We start from the raw sequence: 19,631 nt of genomic DNA, 5'->3' as shown, positions 1-19,631 counted from the left end.
TATGGGACCATTTATTCAAAGGATCACAAGCAACTTGTAGGTTTCCACTTTGGATTGTCCAGATGAGCATCTCCTTACCTCTGCTGTAAAAAGAGCAACACTGACTTTTTTTCTCCACAAAGCCAGACTGAGGAAATAGTAAAATGATCTGCACATTTCTTGCCCCAGAGGAAATTGTAATGTTGTTTGACTGTAATGACCTGCAATTTTGCCATATAAGTATATTGTGCTCAAGAAACAACCCCAAATCATTGAGTTTTTTGTAATTATAGACATTGTTTTTTGGCAGCGAGATCACGATTTGGAATTGGCAGCTCGGATAGGACAGTCTTTACTACAGCGGAACAGAGTACTGTCTGAGAGAAATGAGGTCTTGGAAGAACAGTTGGCCCAGACATACGATCAAGTGAGTTGACTTTTTCAACTGGTTTACTTTTAGCAAAAGAAGGCTGCCATCCATTTTTATTTCACCTCTAAGTGGCTCCAGTTCTCCATCAATGCCTATGGCTGTTTTGAGATTGCTGAAAATTGTGATAGGTTGATCTGAAATCATACCCAAATCTAACCAATGACTGTCATATTTTCAAATTCACATTCTGTGTGGAATTGCCATCTGGCATTTGATAGATGGTTTACGAAACGATATGATTAGCTTGTTAGCTCTTTCCAAAATTAATATTGGGGAGGCTTGCAGAGCAGGGGAAAACATGGAATTCATATCGAGTTGTAGCAGAGAGAACCAAATAGCTGGTCACAATCCTTAACCAATGTTTTGGCTTACATAACTATACTCAATGCGCTCGTAGTATTTTCTTAGCTCTTGACTTAAAAAAAAACAAGTCTGATTTCTCCTCCCCCCTCCCACCGACTCCTGTGCTCGCTGACCCAGACCAACAATTCTTAAAATTCTCGTGCCAAGTGTTCAAATCTTAGCATGTTTTCCTGCTTCCGTTCATCATTCTTACAATTCACCAAGACCTCTTCTCTAATTTTTGCCTCTTGTGCATTATCATTTTCTTATCAACTAACTTTTGCTATGCCTTGGCTGTAAAGCCTCTAAGCCCTGTTATTCCTTGCCCTCACTATTTCTGTGCATCTGCTCAGACTCTGTGTCTGCCTAACAGTGTTTTCAAACTTTTTCTTTCCACTCATATATCACCTGAAGTAATCCCTTTGCCATAGGTGCTCTGTGATTAATAATAGATTACTTCAGATGGTATGTAATTGGTGTTACAGAGTTCTGTGTGGTGTATTGGCCTATGTGTTGAGTGGTTTTATGTTTAAAAAGTGACAGTTTGCCTTAGAGAGCCAAGGTGAAGGTGGACTATTGAGAGTGGGAGACGGACTGAGCATGTGTAGAAAATGATCTAATAATTTCTGGACTTGGACGATAAACCACCACTGGGGGTGCTGTGGAGTGGAAGAAGGCCCAGAGCATGAGTCATGGTCTGGAGGACAGTTTAGAATGTTGGAATTTCAAAAAGGATGAACATTTCAAAGGCAGCCAGAAGGATCTGGACCAAGCCATTGTTCCTCTCTCTCCAGCAACACAAGACAACTTCGAATTTTGTGCTCTCTTTCTCTCTCTCTCTCTCTCTCTCTCTCTCTCTCTCTCTCTCTCTCTCTCTCTCTCTCTCTCACACAAAGATCTTTTTTGGCTTCAGTTTACCAAACAAACTGAATTTTGTTTATGATCTTTGCTTCGGTTGAGATCGAAGTTTTGTGAGTGTTGTGTGTTTTGTGTCAAAGTTTTTCTGTGGGCTGGTTGGAAATATAACTTAGACTTTAATTACATATGTTATATTTAGGCTGGGGAATTTATTAGTTTTACACTGTTATAGAGATTTGCATAGTAACCAGTGGGCATTATTATAAAAGGGGGGATTTTGAATTAAAGTTTGAAGGTGAATTTTTTGTTATCAAAGTAATTGTTCATCTTTACCCCTATGTGATATGTCTTCTTTGTGGTTGTTGATTTGATCTTGTAACATAATTTGGCGAAATCATCTGGGATCAAACCAATTTGGATGCTTTAGGGGCGATTGACTTGTGCTTAGTTATCAGTCATCTGAGTTTGACTCAACCTCCAGCTTGAAATTAAAAATAAACGGTGAGTGTATAAATCACCAGCAGAAAAACCAGCAACTATGAATATTGACCAGTTCATAACTAACACTTCAGTGGTTAATTTAAAAATGGCTAAAAAGTCAGAACTGATGGTTATCGTTGGCAAGTTAAAACTTCTTACAGTAAGAACCGGAATGAAAAAAAAAGAAATTGCCCAAAAGATTGTTAAGCACTATGTAGGAAAGGGATTATTTGAAGAAGCTGCATTAGAACAGTTTCCAAAGGAAAAGTAAAGTTGGCTTTGAGAAAACTAGAGTTAGAGGAAAAGAGAGAGACAGAAAGAAAGCCGAACGGGAAGCAGTAAGGCAGGCAGAAAGGGAAGAGAGAGAGGAAAAAAGAGAGGCAGAAAGGAAAGCTGAATGGGAAGCAGTAAGGCAGGCAGAAATGGAGGAAAGAGTAGCCGCAAGGGAGGAGAGAGAGAAAGAATGGAAACATGACCTAGAACTAGCTAAATTAAAATAGACCCTAACCCAAGGAGAGGGAGAAGCCCAAAACACACGTGCTGGTCAGGAGGAGAGGTTTCTGGTCAGTAGAGAAGTGAGGTTAGTTCCTCCATTTGAGGAAGCTGAAATAGACCAGTAGTTTCAGCATTTTGAGAAAGTAGTTATAAATTTAAAATGGCCACCAGACCAGTGGTCACTCCTGCTGCAAAGTGTTCTTAAAGGGAAAGCCCAACAGGTGTACTTGTGTTTCACTGTACAACAAGCAGCTGATTATGAATTTGTAAAACAGGCTATACTCCGATCTTATGAACTAGTTCCAGGGGCTTATAGACAAAAGTTCAGGAGTTTAAAAAAAGCAGCAACCCAATCTTACCTGGATTATGCTTATAGGGAGGTTGTGTGTTTTGATCGGTGGTGTGCTGGAATGAAAGTAGAAAATAACTTTGATTTATTGAGGGAAATCGTTCTGATTGAGATTAAAAATTGTGTTCCTGATGATATTCAAGTGTACTTGGCAGAGAAAAATATAAAAACTTGGCAAGAATTGGCTAAATTTGCAGAGGAATATGCTTTAGCCCACATCTAAGTGGACACCAGGGAAACCTTTCAAAGGAATACTGCTGATAATCCAAGTAGAGTAGAAAGAAAATCTAGATGTGAGGTTAAAGGAAGAGAGGAAGAGAAATGGGTGAGGAAAATTTTTTCGAGTGTTATTTGCCCCTACTGTAAGAAGCCTTAGCACATAATAACAAATTATCCTGTACTGAAAAGGAAGAAAGAGAAAGGGGTGGTACCAACTGCCTGTGTTCAGAGTGAGAAAGTTAGGGATAGTTTTAACCATTCATGACTGAAGGTTTCATTTCGGTTAAAGAAGGATCCAATCAAGTGCCAGTTAAAATCCTGTGGGATACTGGAGCAGCCCAATCACTTGTATTAAGCAACGTTTTGAATTTTGGTGAGGAGCCCGATACTGGAGATGTGAATTTAATTAAAGGCATTGGAGGTGAGGCAGATCCTATATCTTTGCATAGAATAGTAATGAAATCAGACTTGGTTAATGGCCTGGTTACGATAGGGATAAGATCAAGTCTGCCGGTGGATGGAGTTTCTCTTTTGTTAGGAAATGATTTAGCAGAGGGTAAAGTCATACCTGCGGTGAAACTCACAAGTAAACCATTGGTTTATAAGTCCAAAAAGAATTTGAAAATCTATCCTACGTGTGCCATTACTAGAGCCATGTCTAGAAAAAAGGTAGTAGAGAAAGTCTGTGATGATCCTGAGGTGGAGGCAAGCATTGAGGACAAACCTAAGGATCCAGCTTTGCTGTTGTCAAGAGAAGAATTAATAGCCAGACAAAAGCATGATCCTGATCTTTCTGGAATAAGAGATAAGGTTCTGTCTAACCAGGAAACTGAAACTGTGCCAGTAGTTTACTTTGTTCAAGATGGAATATTGATGAGAAAGTGGAGACCACAAGTGATACCTGCCAGTGAAAACTGAGCGGTAGTAAGACAAATTGTAATTCCAAAAACTTACAGGTATGAAATATTAAAGTTGGTTTATAGTACACCTTTAGGAGGTCATCTTGGAGTGAAGAAGATGGTAGAAAAGATAAGGAAACTGTTTTATTGGCCAAAATTAAGAAAGGATGTTGTGAACTTTTGTAGAACCTGTCACACTTGTCAACTGGTGGGCAAGCTTAAATAAGGACCACCAGTGGCACCTTCACAACCCATCCCTGCTTTTGGGGAGCCCTTCTCAAAAGTGATAGTGGATTGTGTTGGCCCATTGCCAAAAACCAAAGCGGGAAATGAATATTTATTAACACTCATGTGCACAGCTTCAAAATTTCCAGACACTATTCCCCTGGAGGAACATTAAACTGAAGATGATTGTGAAGGCTATGCTAAAATTTTCACACTGTTTGGCCTACCAAGGGAAACTCAGTCGGACCAAGGGAGTAATTTTATGTCTGGAATATTTCAGCAGGTGGTGTATGAATTGGGAGACCATCAAATTGTGTTGTCTTCCTATCATCCTGAAAGTCAAAGGGCCTTGGAAAGGTTCCATTTAATTGTGGAAAAATATGATGAGGGCTTATTGTGTGGAAATAATAGGATTGGGATGAAGGAATCCATTTGTTATTGTTTGCTGTTAAAGAAGCAACTCAGGAGTCTCTTGGCTTTAGTCCATTTGAGTTGGTGTTTGGTCATGAAGTCAGGGGTCCATTACTATTGTTGAAGAAACAATGGATACATAATGATATACAATCAAATCTGCTGGATTTTGTTTTCAATTTTAAAAGCAGATTACATCAGGCTTGAGAGACGGCAAGGAAAAATTTAAAAACTGCTCAGGGAAAAATGAAAATTCGGTATGATCATAAAGCAAAAACTAGGGACATTAAAACTGGCGACAAAGTATTGGTTTTGTTTCCATGCACTCAAACCCTTTGAGAGCTCAGTTTTCAGGACCATATAAGGTGAAATCAAAAATTAACCAGGTCATTTATGTCATTGAGATGCCTGATCGTCGAAGAAAGACATAGGTCTGTCACGTGAATATGCTTAAACCTTACTTTGAGAAAATGACTGAGGAGGAGACTAGGATTCCAACCAAGGTGTTAGTTATAGAGGAAAGTAAGGAGAAGATAAGTTTTGTGGAAGGTCATGGAGCACAGAAAGTGATAAGCCCCAGGCTGGAATATTCCATAGTTTTACAAAACTTCTTTGGCTTGGCTTCGCGGACGAAGATTTATGGAGGGGGTAAAAAGTCCACGTCAGCTGCAGGCTCGTTTGTGGCTGACCAGTCCGATGCGGGACAGGCAGACACGATTGCAGCGGTTGCAAGGGAAAATTGGTTGGTTGGGGTTGGGTGTTGGGTTTTTCCTCCTTTGCCTTTTGTCAGTGAGGTGGGCTCTGCGGTCTTCTTCAAAGGAGGCTGCTGCCCGCCAAACTGTGAGGCGCCAAGATGCACGGTTTGAGGCGTTATCAGCCCACTGGCGGTGGTCAATGTGGCAGGCACCAAGAGATTTCTTTAGGCAGTCCTTGTACCTTTTCTTTGGTGCACCTCTGTCACGGTGGCCAGTGGAGAGCTCGCCATATAATACGATCTTGGGAAGGCGATGGTCTTCCATTCTGGAGACGTGACCCATCCAGCGCAGCTGGATCTTCAGCAGCGTGGACTCGATGCTGTCGACCTCTGCCATCTCGAGTACCTCGACGTTAGGGGTGTGAGCGCTCCAATGGATGTTGAGGATGGAGCGGAGACAACGCTGGTGGAAGCGTTCTAGGAGCCGTAGGTGGTGCCGGTAGAGGACCCATGATTCGGAGCCGAACAGGAGTGTGGGTATGACAACGGCTCTGTATACGCTTATCTTTGTGAGGTTTTTCAGTTGGTTGTTTTTCCAGACTCTTTTGTGTAGTCTTCCAAAGGCGCTATTTGCCTTGGCGAGTCACCAAGTTAATGCATTTGACTAAATCAGAAGGGGATGAAATGAAGACATTACTTATGAAAGTTGAGGATATATTCCCAGATATTCCAAGAAGAACTACTGTGGCTTGTCATGATGTGGAGGTCGGTGATGCTAAGCCTATTAAGCAGCATCCTTACTGAGTTAATCAAGAAAAGAGCAGATTGTTGGATCATATGCTCAAAAATGACATCATCTGAAAATCAAGTTCAAATTGGAGTTCATCCTGTGTTCTGGTGTCTAAGCCAGATGGCTCAATTAGGTTTTGTACAGATTATTGAAAGGTAAACATGGTGACAAAGACTGATGCATTCCCTATTCCCAGAATAGATGATTGTATAGATAAGGAGGGGAAGGCTAAGTTTCTTACAAAGATTGATCTCTTAAAAGGATACTGGTGTGTTCCTTTGACAGAGAAAGACAGGAGATTTCTGCATTTGTTACATCTTTGGGATTGTCTGAGTATAATGTTATGCCTTTTGGGATGAAAAATGCACCTGGCACATTTCAGAGAATGATTAATGCAATAATTCAGGGTTTAGAGCACACAGGAGCCTATATCGATGATTTAGTAATTAGTACGGAGACATGGGAAGAACACGTGCTTGAATTAGAGCAGTTATTTCAGAGACTGATGGAAGCACACCTCACAGTGAATTTGCACAAGAGTGAGTTTGGACATGCTACTGTAATTTATCTGGGTTATGTGGTAGGACAGGGACAGGTGGCACCGGTTGCAGCAAAAGTATTGGCTATCACTCTGTTCCCTATCCCCGGTAATAAGAAAGATCTTCGGAGATTTATAGGTATGATTGGCTACTATCATAGATTTTGTAAAAACTTTGCAGAAATTGCACTCCAATTAACAAAACTACTTGGAAAGAAATAAAAATTTATCTGGTCAGATGCATGCCAAGAAGCGTTTCTGAAATTAAAGGCTATTTTATGCCATCAGCCTGTACTTATGTCAATTTTGAAAAGCCATTCTCTTTAGCCGTGGACGCCAGTGACGAAGCGGTTGATGCTGTGCTGTTACAGAAGGATGGTGATGGAGTAGAATATCCTATTTCGTACTTCTCGAAAAGTTTAACGACCATCAACGAAATTATTCAACCATTGAGAAGGAGTTATTAGCACTTGTTTTAGCATTGCAACATTTTGATATGTATATTTGTACTGCTCAAAAACCATTAATAATATATACTGATCATAATCCATTAATTTTTCTGTCTAAAATGAAAAATAAGAACAGACAGTTATTGAATTGGAGCTTACTATTACAAAAGTATGATTTAATTATGACACACATAAAGGAGATGGATAATGTAATAACAGATTGTTTGTCAAGATGTTAATCTGGGTAGATATGAATCTAATCACATACTTCTAAAAAAATGGAGTGTTTGTTTTATTTTATTTATGTAATATTTCCATTAATTGTTAAAAATTACCAAAATTCTTTTAAGCAGGGGAGGTGTTACAGAGTTCTGTGTTGTATATTGACCTATGTGTTGTGCAGTTTTATGTTAAAAAGTGACAGTTTGCCTTAGAGAGCCAAGGTGAAGGTGAGAGAGTGGGAGACAGACTGAGCATGTGCAGAAAATGATCTAAAAAATTCTGGACTTGGATGATAAACCACCACTGGGGGTGCTGCGGAGTTGAAGAAGGCCCAGAGCATGAGTCATGGTCTGGAGGACAGTTTAGAATGTTGGGATTTCAAAAAGGATGAACATTCCAAAGGCAGCCAGAAGGATCCGGACCAAGCCATTGTTCCTCTCTCTGCAAGCAACATAAGATAACTTTGAATTTTGTGCGCTCTCTCTCTCTCTCTCTCTCTCTCTCTCTCTCTCTCTCTCTCTCTCTCTCTCTCTCTCTCTCTCTCTCTCAACGAACTTTTGGGTTTAGTTTACTAAACAAACTGAATTTTCTTTATGATCTTTGCTTCGGTTGAGATCGAAGTTTTGTGAGTGTTGTGTGTTTTGCGTTTGTTTTGTGTCAAAGTTTTTCTGTCGGCTGGTTGGTGGGCTTTAATTACGTATGTTACATTTAGGCTGGGGAATTTATTAGTTTTACACTGTTATAGAAATTTGCATAGTAACCAGTGGGCATTATTATAAAAGGGGGGATTTTGAATTAAAGTTTGAAGGTGAATTTTTTTTAATAAAGTAATTGTTCATCTTTACCCCTGTGTGGTATGCCTTCTTTGTGGTTGCTGGTTTGGTCTTGTAACATTGGAAAGAAAATGTTTGAAAACCACTGCTTTAATTGTGCTACTTGAGTTGTTATGTGCATGGTTTCATAACTCCAAAGGAAATGGGCTAATGACAGTTTTTCTCGAGCATAATTGAGTAATACTTGGGTCTGGAGCAGTGGTTCTCAACCTTTCATTTTCCCCCACTCACATACCACCTTAAGTAATCCCTTACTAATCACAGAGCACCAATGGCATAGGGATTACTTAAAGTGGTATGCAAGTAGAAAGAGAAAGTCTTAAAACTACTGGACCAAACTTTAAGGTCTGGCTTTTGGTTATCTTCCCTAATTTATCTTTTTGTGGCTTAATGCCAAATATTCTATCAAAATACTGCTGTAAAATATCTGGTGAAACAAACATGTAGGTTAAAAACAGGAATAGGCCACTCAGCCCCTTAAACCTGCCCTGCCATTTAATAACATCACAGTAACCTTTAATTCCCTTGTCTATCAAATATTTATCCATCTTGGCCTTAACTATTTTCAAACTGTCTGCTTCAACTGTCCTTGAAAGGGAATTCTTTCCTCTTTCCTATATATCATATCGCCTTCTCCCTTTTTAATTTGGTCTCAATAAAAGGTCCAGACCCAAAACATTGACTGTCTACTCATGAATGCTGCCTGACCTGCTCAGCTCCTCCAGCAGCTCATCATTCACTTAAGGTTCCAGCAACTGTGGTTTTTGTTTCTACACGTGGATGTCTGTTCTTTAAAAATGAAACCACTGCAGTATCGAGTCCTCTGATGTCGACTGACCAATACCCCATGTAAATCAAATACACCCTCTCTGATATTTAATCTCATAAATGGTCAATGATAACCTTTTGTCATTTGTCACAAGGAGAATTGAATATTTGCAATGCCTTTTGTGAATCATGCATAAATATACAAGATTCATCTGCATCTCAGTGCTTTGCCATTTTTTTTATTCAGGTTGGTAGGAAAATCTCACTTATTTTCACACACAATCCTTTTGTCAGATCTTTTCCCAGTCTTTTAACCTCTCCATATCGCTTTGTAATTGCCTTGAGTCTTTGCAATTTACTACTTTTACCCATCCAAGCGTCCTCAACAAAGTTAGCAAGGGTGCCTTCATCAAAATAATTTATATAAATGATCAGCTAGAAAAGATCCATTATTTCCTGTTAGCATTGTTTATCTTAAAAGCTAACTTTCTGTCCATGCCCATATATCACCACCTTCACAATGACATTTGATGTGCCACCTTATCAAATGCTTTCAGGAAATCTTATATCCATCAGAACCACTAACCACCTATTTTATCATGTTAAATGAAAGCAAGTAGAAGTTAAAACACAATTATATTAAATTATAGCTTTTTATTTTCAAGCCACAATGTTGATGCTGTGGCATCAACACAAGGCAGGTGAACTGGCCCCGCTTGAAAGCCATGCGGCGGGGCAGCCGGCCAAAATGGCGCCGTCGGGGGGTTTCCATTTCTTCCAGCTCGGGGCTCAGAAACCCACACTTGGGGAACCACGTGATGCCCAGATGACATCAGCGCCCTCCAGCACGGTTCTCAGCCAGGTCCGGGCTGGGCGTATAAGTGCAGCCCAGCAGCCTGCACTAAACTAGTCTGCTCACTGAGCTCAACCCGTCTGGTTGCGTGTGTTATTGCAGGAGCAGTGTAGCCGCCACTACAATTGGTGATCCCGATTGGTTCAAACGTCTTTGAACCCATCATGAGCGAGCCTGGGATCAGCGCTATAGCCGTGAAACTGCCTGAATTCTGGGTTCAGGAGCTGGAGACCTGGTTCGTCCACGCAGAGGCCCAGTTTCACCTCCGCCAGATTTTGTCCGACACGACCAAATTCTACCATGTAGCCACTGCCCTGGACCAGGCCACCACCAGAGGCATGCTGCACCTTGTTCAGCACCCACCCGCTGAGGACAAGTACGAGACCATCAAGCGAGTGCTTACTGGGTCCCTCGGACTATCCAGACACTAGCGTGCTGCTCGGGTGCTGCACCTCGACGCCCTGGGGGACAGGTCCCCAATGGAACTGCTGGACGAGATGCTCACGCTCATGGGTGAGCACACCAACTGCCCATTTTCTGAGCGCTTCTCCCTCGAACATATGCCCGAGGACATCTGCCCACTGATGGTTCAGGAGAGCTTCACTGACTCGAGGAAGGTCGTCCAGAAGGCCCAAGCACTACAGCTCGCACGATTCTCGGAAGGCTCAGTGGTCCAGCAGGTCACGAGGCACGACCACGCCAAGCCCGCCCCTAGCGCTGCGGTAGAGCACCCAGCCCCTGCAGGGGCCCCCAAGAGCATAACCAAGGCCACAGAATCAGCTTCAGGCCTCTGCTTCTACCACCAGTGCTGGGGAGCCAAGGCTCGGAAGTGTTGTCAGCCCTGCTAATTCCAGGGAAACGACCAGGCTGGCCGCTGTTAATGGCTGCGGCGGCTGGCCAAGGACACAGCCTTCTCTACCTGCGGGACTCAGTCAGCAGCTGGCAGTTTCTCATTGACACTGGAGCCCAGATCAGCATCATACTGGCCACGACCATCGAATCCAGGAACCGACCTCGAAGACCTCCCCTTCGTGCGGCCAATGCAACAGCAATCAGGACGTATGGAGACAAGACAGTCCACTTCCAGATCGGCCAACAGAATTTCATGTGGAGGTTCACCGTCTCGTTCCTCCCGATTGCCATCCTGGGTGCAGACTTCCTCCTCGCACATAGGCTTCTGGTGGACATTCGAAGTAGGCGCCTGGTGGACACCCGTACCTTCCAGGCTGTTCACCTCGACACCTCCCGCTCGGAGCAACAGCAGATGGCCATGATCAGCATGCCCAGAGATGAGTTCCAGCAGATCCTGGACGAGATCCCGACACTCCTCAAGCCACAATTCTCTGCTGCCTCGCCGCGCCATGGGGTGTTCCACCACATCCCCACCCAGGGCCCGCCGGTTCACGCCAAGGCATGCCAGCTCCCGCCTGACAAGTTCCAGGTAGCGAAGGAGGAGTTTTCGGATCTGTTGGAGCTGGGGATCACTCAGCAGTCCGACACCCTGTGGGCCTTGCCGCTACACCTGGTCCCGAAAGCCTCCGGTGGCTGGCGTCCCTGCGGAGACTATCAATGGCTCAACGAAGCAACCGTTCCTGACCGTTACCCCATCCCTCACATCCAGGACTTTACGGCCAACCTGCACGGTGCGAGGGTCTCCTCCAAGGTTCACTTGATGCGCGGATATTACCAGATCCCGGTGCACCCTGAGGACATACCCAAGATGGCCATCATCACTCCCTTTGGCCTGTTCGAATTCCTGCGCATGCTGTTCAGGCTCTAGAACGCTGCTCAGATCTTCCAGCGCCTCATGGACTCGGTGGGCAGGGACTTGGATTTCATCTTTATTTATTTGGACGACATCCTTGTCGCCAGCAAGGACCGGGCGCAACACATGGCCCACCTACATGCCCTTTTCTCCCGGCTGGCCAACTTCAGCCTTACCATCAACCCGGCCAAGTGCCAGTTTGGGAAGGAGTCCATGTAGTTCCTGGGCCATAACATTATAGCCGAAGGAGCCACGCCTGCCGCTGCAAAGGTTACCGCCATCAGGGAGTTCCCACGCCCGAACAGCCTCAAGGGGCTACAGGAGTTCACGGGTATGGTCAACTTTTACAACCACTTCATCCCGGGAGCTGCTGCTGTTCGCCCTCATCGCAGCCAAGCACAAGACGCTCGCTTGGAACCCAGAAGCCTGCACTGCATTCAAGGCCACCAAGGATGCCATCGCGAAGCCTGCCATGCTCGCCCACCCACACACCAACCTGCATATGGCTCTCTCTGTCGATGCCTCTGCCACAGCCGTCGGTGCCGTCCTGGAACAGCAGGTGAATGGACATTGGAAGCTGCTGGCATTCTACAGCCGCCTGCTCCGCCCACCAGAATGCAAGTATAGTGCCTTCGACCGCAAATTATTGGGTATCTACCTGATGGTGCGTCATTTCCGCTATTTTATGGAGGGGAGGACTTTTACCATCTTCATCGATCACAAACCCCTCACCCAGGCACTCGCGATGGCAAAGGATCTCTGGTCGGCCCACCAGCAGCATCACCTCTCCTTCTTGTTGGAGTTTACCACTGACATTCGGCACAAGGCGGGGAAGAACAATGTGGTTGCCAATGTACTCTCACAACCGGCCATTTGCACGTTGACACCCAGCCTCGACTTCGACCAGCTCGCCCGGGACCAGGAAGCTGATGAGGAGACGAGGGCCTTCCAGACCGCCATCACTGGCCTGCGGTTCCGAGACCTCCCGACTCCGAGCAGCGAAGGCACCATCCTGTGCGATATCTCCTTGGGCACCCCGCGGCCAGTGGTTCCACAGCAGTGTTGCAGGCAGGTCTTCCATCACATCTACGACGTTTCACATCCGTCCATCAGGTCTACGGTTCGGATGGTGGCATGGGCTGCGGAAGCAGATCGCAGGCTGGGTCAGAACATGCACCCATTGCCAGACATCCAAGGTGCACAGACACACCAGGGCACCCGTACAGGAGTTCGAGCACGTCCGGGAATGGTTCAGCCACATTCACATGTACATCATCAGGCCATTTCCCGGGGCAACTGTTACCTGTTTACGGTGGTGGACCACACCACTTGCTGGCCCGAGGTGATCCCGATGCCAGATGCCTCCACTGACTCCTGCTCCCAAGCCCTGTTGCATGGTTGGGTCGCCCGGTTCAGTGTACCGGCTCACCTCACCAGTGATCGGGGCGCCCAGTTCACATCTGCGCTCCACCCGCAGGCCAATGGACTGATCGAGTGTCTGCACCGCCACCTTAAGTCGGCGCTCATGGCCCGCCTCACGGGTCCCGACTAGACGGACAAACTGCCTTGGGTGCTCCTGGGCATCCGCTCCACTCCCAAGGAAGATCTGCAGGCATCTACGGTTCGGATGGTGGCACTACCTGGTGAGTTCACCAATGCATCTCACAATCCCCAGCGGTTGCCACATGAACTACTTCCTCACTTCAGGGCACGCTTGGACTCCTTCAAACCCCCACCGCCACCCAGGCATGGCACCCGCCCGACTCATGTTCCTGGCAAGCTGCTTTTCGCGGAGTTCATTTTCATTCGGTGGGGTCCGACTGCGGCACCTCTGCAGCGACCGATCAAAGGGTTATACAGCATTCCAGCTCGACACTCACGCTGGACTTGGGCGGCAGGCATGAGCTGTTTACCATGGACAGGCTGAAGTCAGTGCACCTTGATCCCATCGAGCCTGTCGTCATTACCCAGCCCAAGAAACGAGACCGCCCGGCATAAAAGGACATTGGCGCTGGTTCTGGGGGGGGGGGGGGGCTATGTGGCGGCTCACCGAACTGGCCCCGCTTGAAAGCCATGCAGTGGGGCAGCCGGCCAAAATGGCGCCGTCGGGGGGTTTCCATTTCTTCCAGCTCGGGGCTCAGAAACCCACACTTGGGGAACCACGTGACGCTCAGATGATGTCAGCGCCCTCCAGCACGGTTCTCAGCCAGGTCCGGGCTGGGCGTATAAGTGCAGCCCAGCAGCCTGCACTAAACTAGTCTGCTCACTGAACTCAACCCGTCTGGTTGCGTGGTTATTGCAGGAGCAGTGTATCCGCCGCTACAATGCCACATTAATTGCTTGAATGCACTTTTATTTTTTTTTAGTAACTGTACAACATAAAATTCCTCAAAGAGATGTAGTTAAAAGAATAGATGTCGAATAAAGGAATGAGGAGTTCTAAAAGTGCTGATTAAATCAAAGTGGTTGCTTAAAAGAAAGATCAAATGGAGAATGGGGAATGCAAAACATAGCTAAAGTTCCCGCAGCTTGCAAGTTCTCTAGGATATCCCAAGACCAATATCAACAAATAAAAGCTATTGCAGTTATAATATTATAATATTATAATTGTTATAATATTAGAAACTCATCAAATTTCACACAATATCCCACAAAGGCAACCCAATGATTAGAAATTGGTTGAGGAATGATAATTAGAAAAGAACTTGGTTGTTTTGTTGCTCCTTGCACATTGCTCAGCTTGTTCATCTGAATTCCATGTTTTTCAAGGTACGCTTCATTCAGTCCATCTTCTTTCTAATAGGTAAACCAACTGCAGCATGAGCTGTCTAAAAAAGATGACCTCCTGCGAATTGTGGCCAATGCTTCTGAGGAGAGTGAGTCCGACTCCAGCTGCTCCACGCCTCTGCGACGTAATGAGTCCTTCCATTGGTCACACAGTTTGATGCAGTTGGATGCACTGCATAGTAAACTGCGGGAACTAGAGGATGAAAATCTCTCTCTCCGTTCTGAGGTATGTCATAACAGATTAAGTGTGGATTGAAAGTTGGATACAAGTCACTCCTAAGGTTCACTTGTTATGCACTATGTTTGAAAGACATGATGATGAGGATAGAGTAGAGTGGGAAGAGGTGTGCGTGGAGCACAGATCGGTCGGCTAAATGGCCTCTCCTTTGAGTCATTTAAACATTTCAAATTACTAGCTGCCATTTTTTTGACTGAATAATTTTGTAATTTACAACTGCGTCTTAAGTATTTAAGTGGAGAATAACCTTGATTCTGGGCCACAAAGTAACTCATCTGCCTCAAACTTGCTTGGATTCCTTGTGTGTCTCCTGTGTTGGACATTTGCTTGATAATACTGCACACCATGAAATGCTAGATAAGAGCAATGCTGGGATAAACTCATCTGTGTTGTTCTTCTTGGATATTCTCAGCCCTTTTGATGTACATGGTGTAGCCTTTTCACAAATAAGATTATTTAAAGATAATTTTTCTGATTCAAGGATACTACTTGCATAGCTTCATTTAAAAATGTATTTGCATGCATGTTCTCTTTCAAGTCCCATTACCAAGGTACTAAGACAACCCACACCCCACAACATTGCAAACCTTGCTTAATGACCATTATTACAACTGAACCACCAGCACTCTGCGTCTTCGTTGATTGCAGCTCTGCAATTCATCAATGCCTGCCCTGACTCTGTGCAAACCTCCATCAATGGTCTCTCTGCTAATTCCATTCATAGACCCCACTGCAAACGATAATTGGCACACAACTCGTGCTCCAAACCCCTTTTATCTGTTAATGTTTGCTTTGACGGTGCACCCAACTCCAGCACCATCTTTCCCATTTACTTTCAAGTCCCTTGCACTTGTGTGAAGGGAAAACTGTAAAAGATTTAGACTGCAGAGCAAATAAAGAAAAGCTAAAGGCACTCGGATGGCATCATGGGTAGAAATGATGACTCGAGATTAAAATGGGAAGCAATAATGTCAAGGGGAAAAAACACCAAAGAGAGGTGGAGGTGATAGGGTAATGGACAAAAGGTAGTAGAGGTGGAAGGCAAAGAGAGAGAGAGGCCCCTGGAGTGTGGAGGAAGTTGGGGGAGTGGGTGGTTTAGGTTAGTGAGAAAAGTAGGTAAAGAGATGGAAGCAATGGAATAGGATAGATGTTTGTGGGGGGGGTGGGGGCGGTGGTGGTAACCTAAAATGGACATAAATTGATGTTCATGCTGTTGGATTTAAATCCGCTCAGGTGGAATATGATGAGTTATTCTTTGTTTATATTTGGCCTCACCCTGACTAATGGATGAGGTCACGGAGAGCCATGTAGGAATGATGAGAGGAATTGAAATGGTTGACAATTGGACAGAGCCAGTTGTTTGGCAAAGCCGTCACCCAATCTACAGTCGAGGGCAGTTAAAATGGTTCAACAATGCTCATCTCCCTTTAGGTTGTCGGAGTTGGTGAATTTTTTAGCAGCAAGCCTGAAGGAGTATGTTAATTTTTAAACTATTCACTGTCATAAGAAAGGTGACAGACAAATTGTGCATAGTCCTTCAAGCCTGGAGGTATTAACCAGATCATTTGTTTCATCACTCTATATTGAGATAAATATCGGTTCTTACTCCAAGCAAACTCAGTTTTTGAGACTACAGTGCACACTTCACCATCCTAATGTACTGTACAGGGTACCTCCACTTTTCCTTTGCACACCTCATTAGCTCTTACACCTATGATTACAGGATGACCGAAGTGCCTTCAGGGCATCACTGTTGCTGCTTTCAAGCTGGACTGAAACCAGATACCATTTGCTCATGACAATGTTGGTCAGGGTGCCCATCCCACAGTCCCATTGGAGGCAAAGCTCCTTCACATTCGGAGCGTCCTTCGTTATGTTTTGTGGCACCACCATGAGTGGTGTTACAACCAAGACCAGCAGCAATAGAAATTCACCAAGACAATGGTGATATCCCAGAGAACAATAATTTTTATTAATAGCTCTTAATAATATAAAATCTTACTTAATCCCACTCTGCGCAAATGTACATGGAAAATCCAAAACCTTCATAGTTCATGCATAATTTAAAGAGATGATTTTAAAGTTCAATCTCAGAAATCTTTTGTGTTGAAACTTAGTGTCTTTAAAACTGCTGTTCAAAAGTTCTCAAACTCATGAATTCATGTAGATTTACTTTCAAAGAAAATTTTCTTCATACGAATGATTTTTTTCCACAAATCTCCCTCTCTTGCATGGAGGTTTCGGAACTTGTATTTCAAATGATGATTTCGTAATCCCAGGCAAGGTTTAAATGAAGAAACCATGAAAAATGATTATTAGTGGCACTGCTCTCTCTTGACCAAGAGAAGCAGCCAAGTGGCCGACTTTTCCTAAAGGCACGTTAATTCTTTGTCTCTTTCTTGTCAAAGGGAGAACACACAACAGTACCTCTCTTATTGAAGGTTACTGCATCTCTGACTTCAGATGAAACTGGTGCAATTTAAAGATGCCTACCTGCTGTCGTAATCACATGACATGACATCACTGCTGGTTTTGGTTTAATTTCTCCAAAAGCATGGTAGATGGCCTCCTGTTTATTTATGCAGATTATGCAGGTGTCTCTCTCTGAATGTTTGAAGTTCCAACTTCTCCAAAAGTTTACGAGCAAATGTTTTTGGGTTGTCTGCCCAGCTGAAAACATATAGCTTTCTTGTGTACATAGGTGTTTCTCCAAGTAAACGTAATTGTCTTTACTTTCAATGGAGAGAGGAGTCACGTGATGGAGTAGTGGCCGGTCAGGGAACTCCAGCCCTCTCCAGAAAAGTTGAAAAAAAACACACAAAACACAAAGGTACAAGAATAAAAATTAAAACAAAGTAAAAGTAAAGGTGAGAAGAAAATGGCAGCAAAGAGAGAAAAGTCGAAAGGAACGGGAAGAAGAGAAGAAGAAAGAACGTCGGAAGAAGAAGGTGAAGGCCTTACCTGTCTGAGGAGGCCCGCCGCGGAGAGAGAAGCCCGCTCCCTAAGGTCGGTGGAAGTCCCGAGCTCGGGACTACAAAAATGGCTCGCGGAGCCGAGTAAAAGTGCGCAACCGCGCATGAAAAAAAACACACTGACAGGAGGGGTGAACAGCTGAGGAGTCGATCTCCACAGCTGAGAGTGACAGCTGCAACACAGCAACAGGAAGAGAACACAGAAAACAATGAGAACAAGAAAGAAGAGAGCAAAAAGAAAACAAGGAAACAACAGATGGCCAACCCAGAGGAAGAAGAAGAAGAAGAACATAGAGAAATGGAAGAAGAAGGGAAAGGCAGGACAATGGATATATATATTTTTTAAAGAATATATGGAATCAGTAAAAGAATGGAAATTACAAGAATTTAATGAAATAAAAAGAAGAATTAAGAGTGCAGAAGAAAAAATGAATAAAATAGAGATGGTCATATCAGATATAGGAAAAAGAGTGGACAATGTGGAAGAACGAGAAATAATCGTAGAAATGGAAGTAGATGACTTAAAAAAGAAATTAGAAGAATCTGATAAAAAAAGTTAGAGACAAAAGAGCTGTTAGCTCAGAAGATAGATATAATGGAAAATTATAGTAGAAGAAACAATATAAAGATAGTGGGCCTTAAGGAAGATGAAGAAGGCAAGAATATGAGAGAATTTATAAAAGAGTGGATCCCCAGGGTCCTAGGAAGACCAGAATTACAGGAAGAAATGGAAATAGAGAGGGCACATAGAACATTAGCCCCGAAACCACAGCCGCAGCAAAAACCAAGATCCATTTTAGTAAAATTCCTAAGATATACAACAAGAGAAAATATGTTGGAGAAAGCAATGAAGAAAATAAGAGAAGACAAAAAGCCACTGGAATACAAAGGTCAAAATTTTTTTTTCTATCCAGACAAGTTTTGAACTCCTGAAGAAGAGGAAGGAGTTCAATACAGCAAAAACGATCCTATGGAAAAAAGGATATAAATTTATGTTAAAGTACCCAGCGGTACTTAAAATAGTTATTCCAGGGCAACAAAACAGACTATTCTCGGATCCGGAGGAAGCACGAAAATTTGCAGAACAACTTTCAATGGAGAAACACTTCTGACTTTTATGGTTGTTTATTGAGCTTCAACTGAACAATGAATTAGCAAACACTTTGTCTCTCCAAATGGTTTCTATATGTGTATAATTGTCTTTATGTGTCCACCCACACAGTCTTTTTCTAAGAAATATATAATTTTAACATAAAGATTAATAATAGCACAATTCCATCACAGTAGTGTACAGTTGAGTCAGGTAAAACTAAACACTAGTGAAGTGCTGTGAACCATTCAGAAGCAGCAATAATGTACATCTGTGCAATCTGTGGCCCATGATTCTATTATTACAACAATGCCAGGTTGTCAGCTCTGGTTTAATCTTGAATGTGTAGAATAACACACTAAAAACAGTATAAGATGGTGGCAATCTCTCAAAAACTGTAGTACTAGTCTACATGCCTGTTGGGCAACAAGCATGGAACTGCTTGAAACCAACAGATTATATCAGAGAAACACAAGAACCACAGATACTGGACTCTATGAGCAAACCATGAGGGTCTCGGCTGGTCAGGTAGCATCTGTAGAAGTGGTTCTCAATCTTTTTCTTTCTATTCACATACCACTTTAAGTATTCCCTATACCATAAGTGCTCTGTGATTAGTAAGGGATTACTTAAGTGGTATGTGGGTGGAAAGAAAAAGATTGAAAACCACTGTTTTAATCATAATTGGCTCGTTATGTGCACGGTTTCATAACTCCAAAGGAAATGGGCCAATGACAATTTTTCTCAAGCAAAATATTTCAGTAACAATTGGGTCTTGAGTAGTGATTCTCAACGTTCCCTTCCCACTCACATACCACCTTAAGCAATCCCTTACTAATCACAGAGCACTAATGGCATGGGGATTGCTTAAAGTGGTAAGTGAGAGAAAAAAAAGGTTGAGAACCACTGATCTATAGAGAGAAATAGCCAAAGTTTCAGGTTGGG

At 43.6% G+C, this 19,631-nt stretch overlaps 1 protein-coding gene across 6 annotated transcripts in view; it reads left to right on the top strand.

The window, feature by feature from the left end:
• trak2 (trafficking protein, kinesin binding 2) overlaps positions 1-19,631 on the top strand; it is a 175,014-nt gene that overhangs the window by 96,406 nt on the left and 58,977 nt on the right. For all 6 annotated transcript variants that reach the window (XR_011356409.1, XM_069934116.1, XM_069934117.1 and 3 more), the window contains 2 exons: positions 290-406; positions 14,403-14,612. Coding sequence is in view for 5 of the 6 variants with exons in the window: in XM_069934116.1 (XP_069790217.1) it covers positions 290-406; positions 14,403-14,612 (327 nt within the window). In the remaining variant the exon portion in view is untranslated. The remainder of the gene's footprint in view (positions 1-289; positions 407-14,402; positions 14,613-19,631) is intronic.

This window comes from Narcine bancroftii, chromosome 4 (genome assembly GCF_036971445.1).
Source record: "Narcine bancroftii isolate sNarBan1 chromosome 4, sNarBan1.hap1, whole genome shotgun sequence".
Lineage (NCBI taxonomy): Eukaryota > Metazoa > Chordata > Chondrichthyes > Torpediniformes > Narcinidae > Narcine > Narcine bancroftii.
Note: the sequence above shows the minus strand (reverse complement) of the source record. Positions and strands in the feature narration are given on the sequence as shown.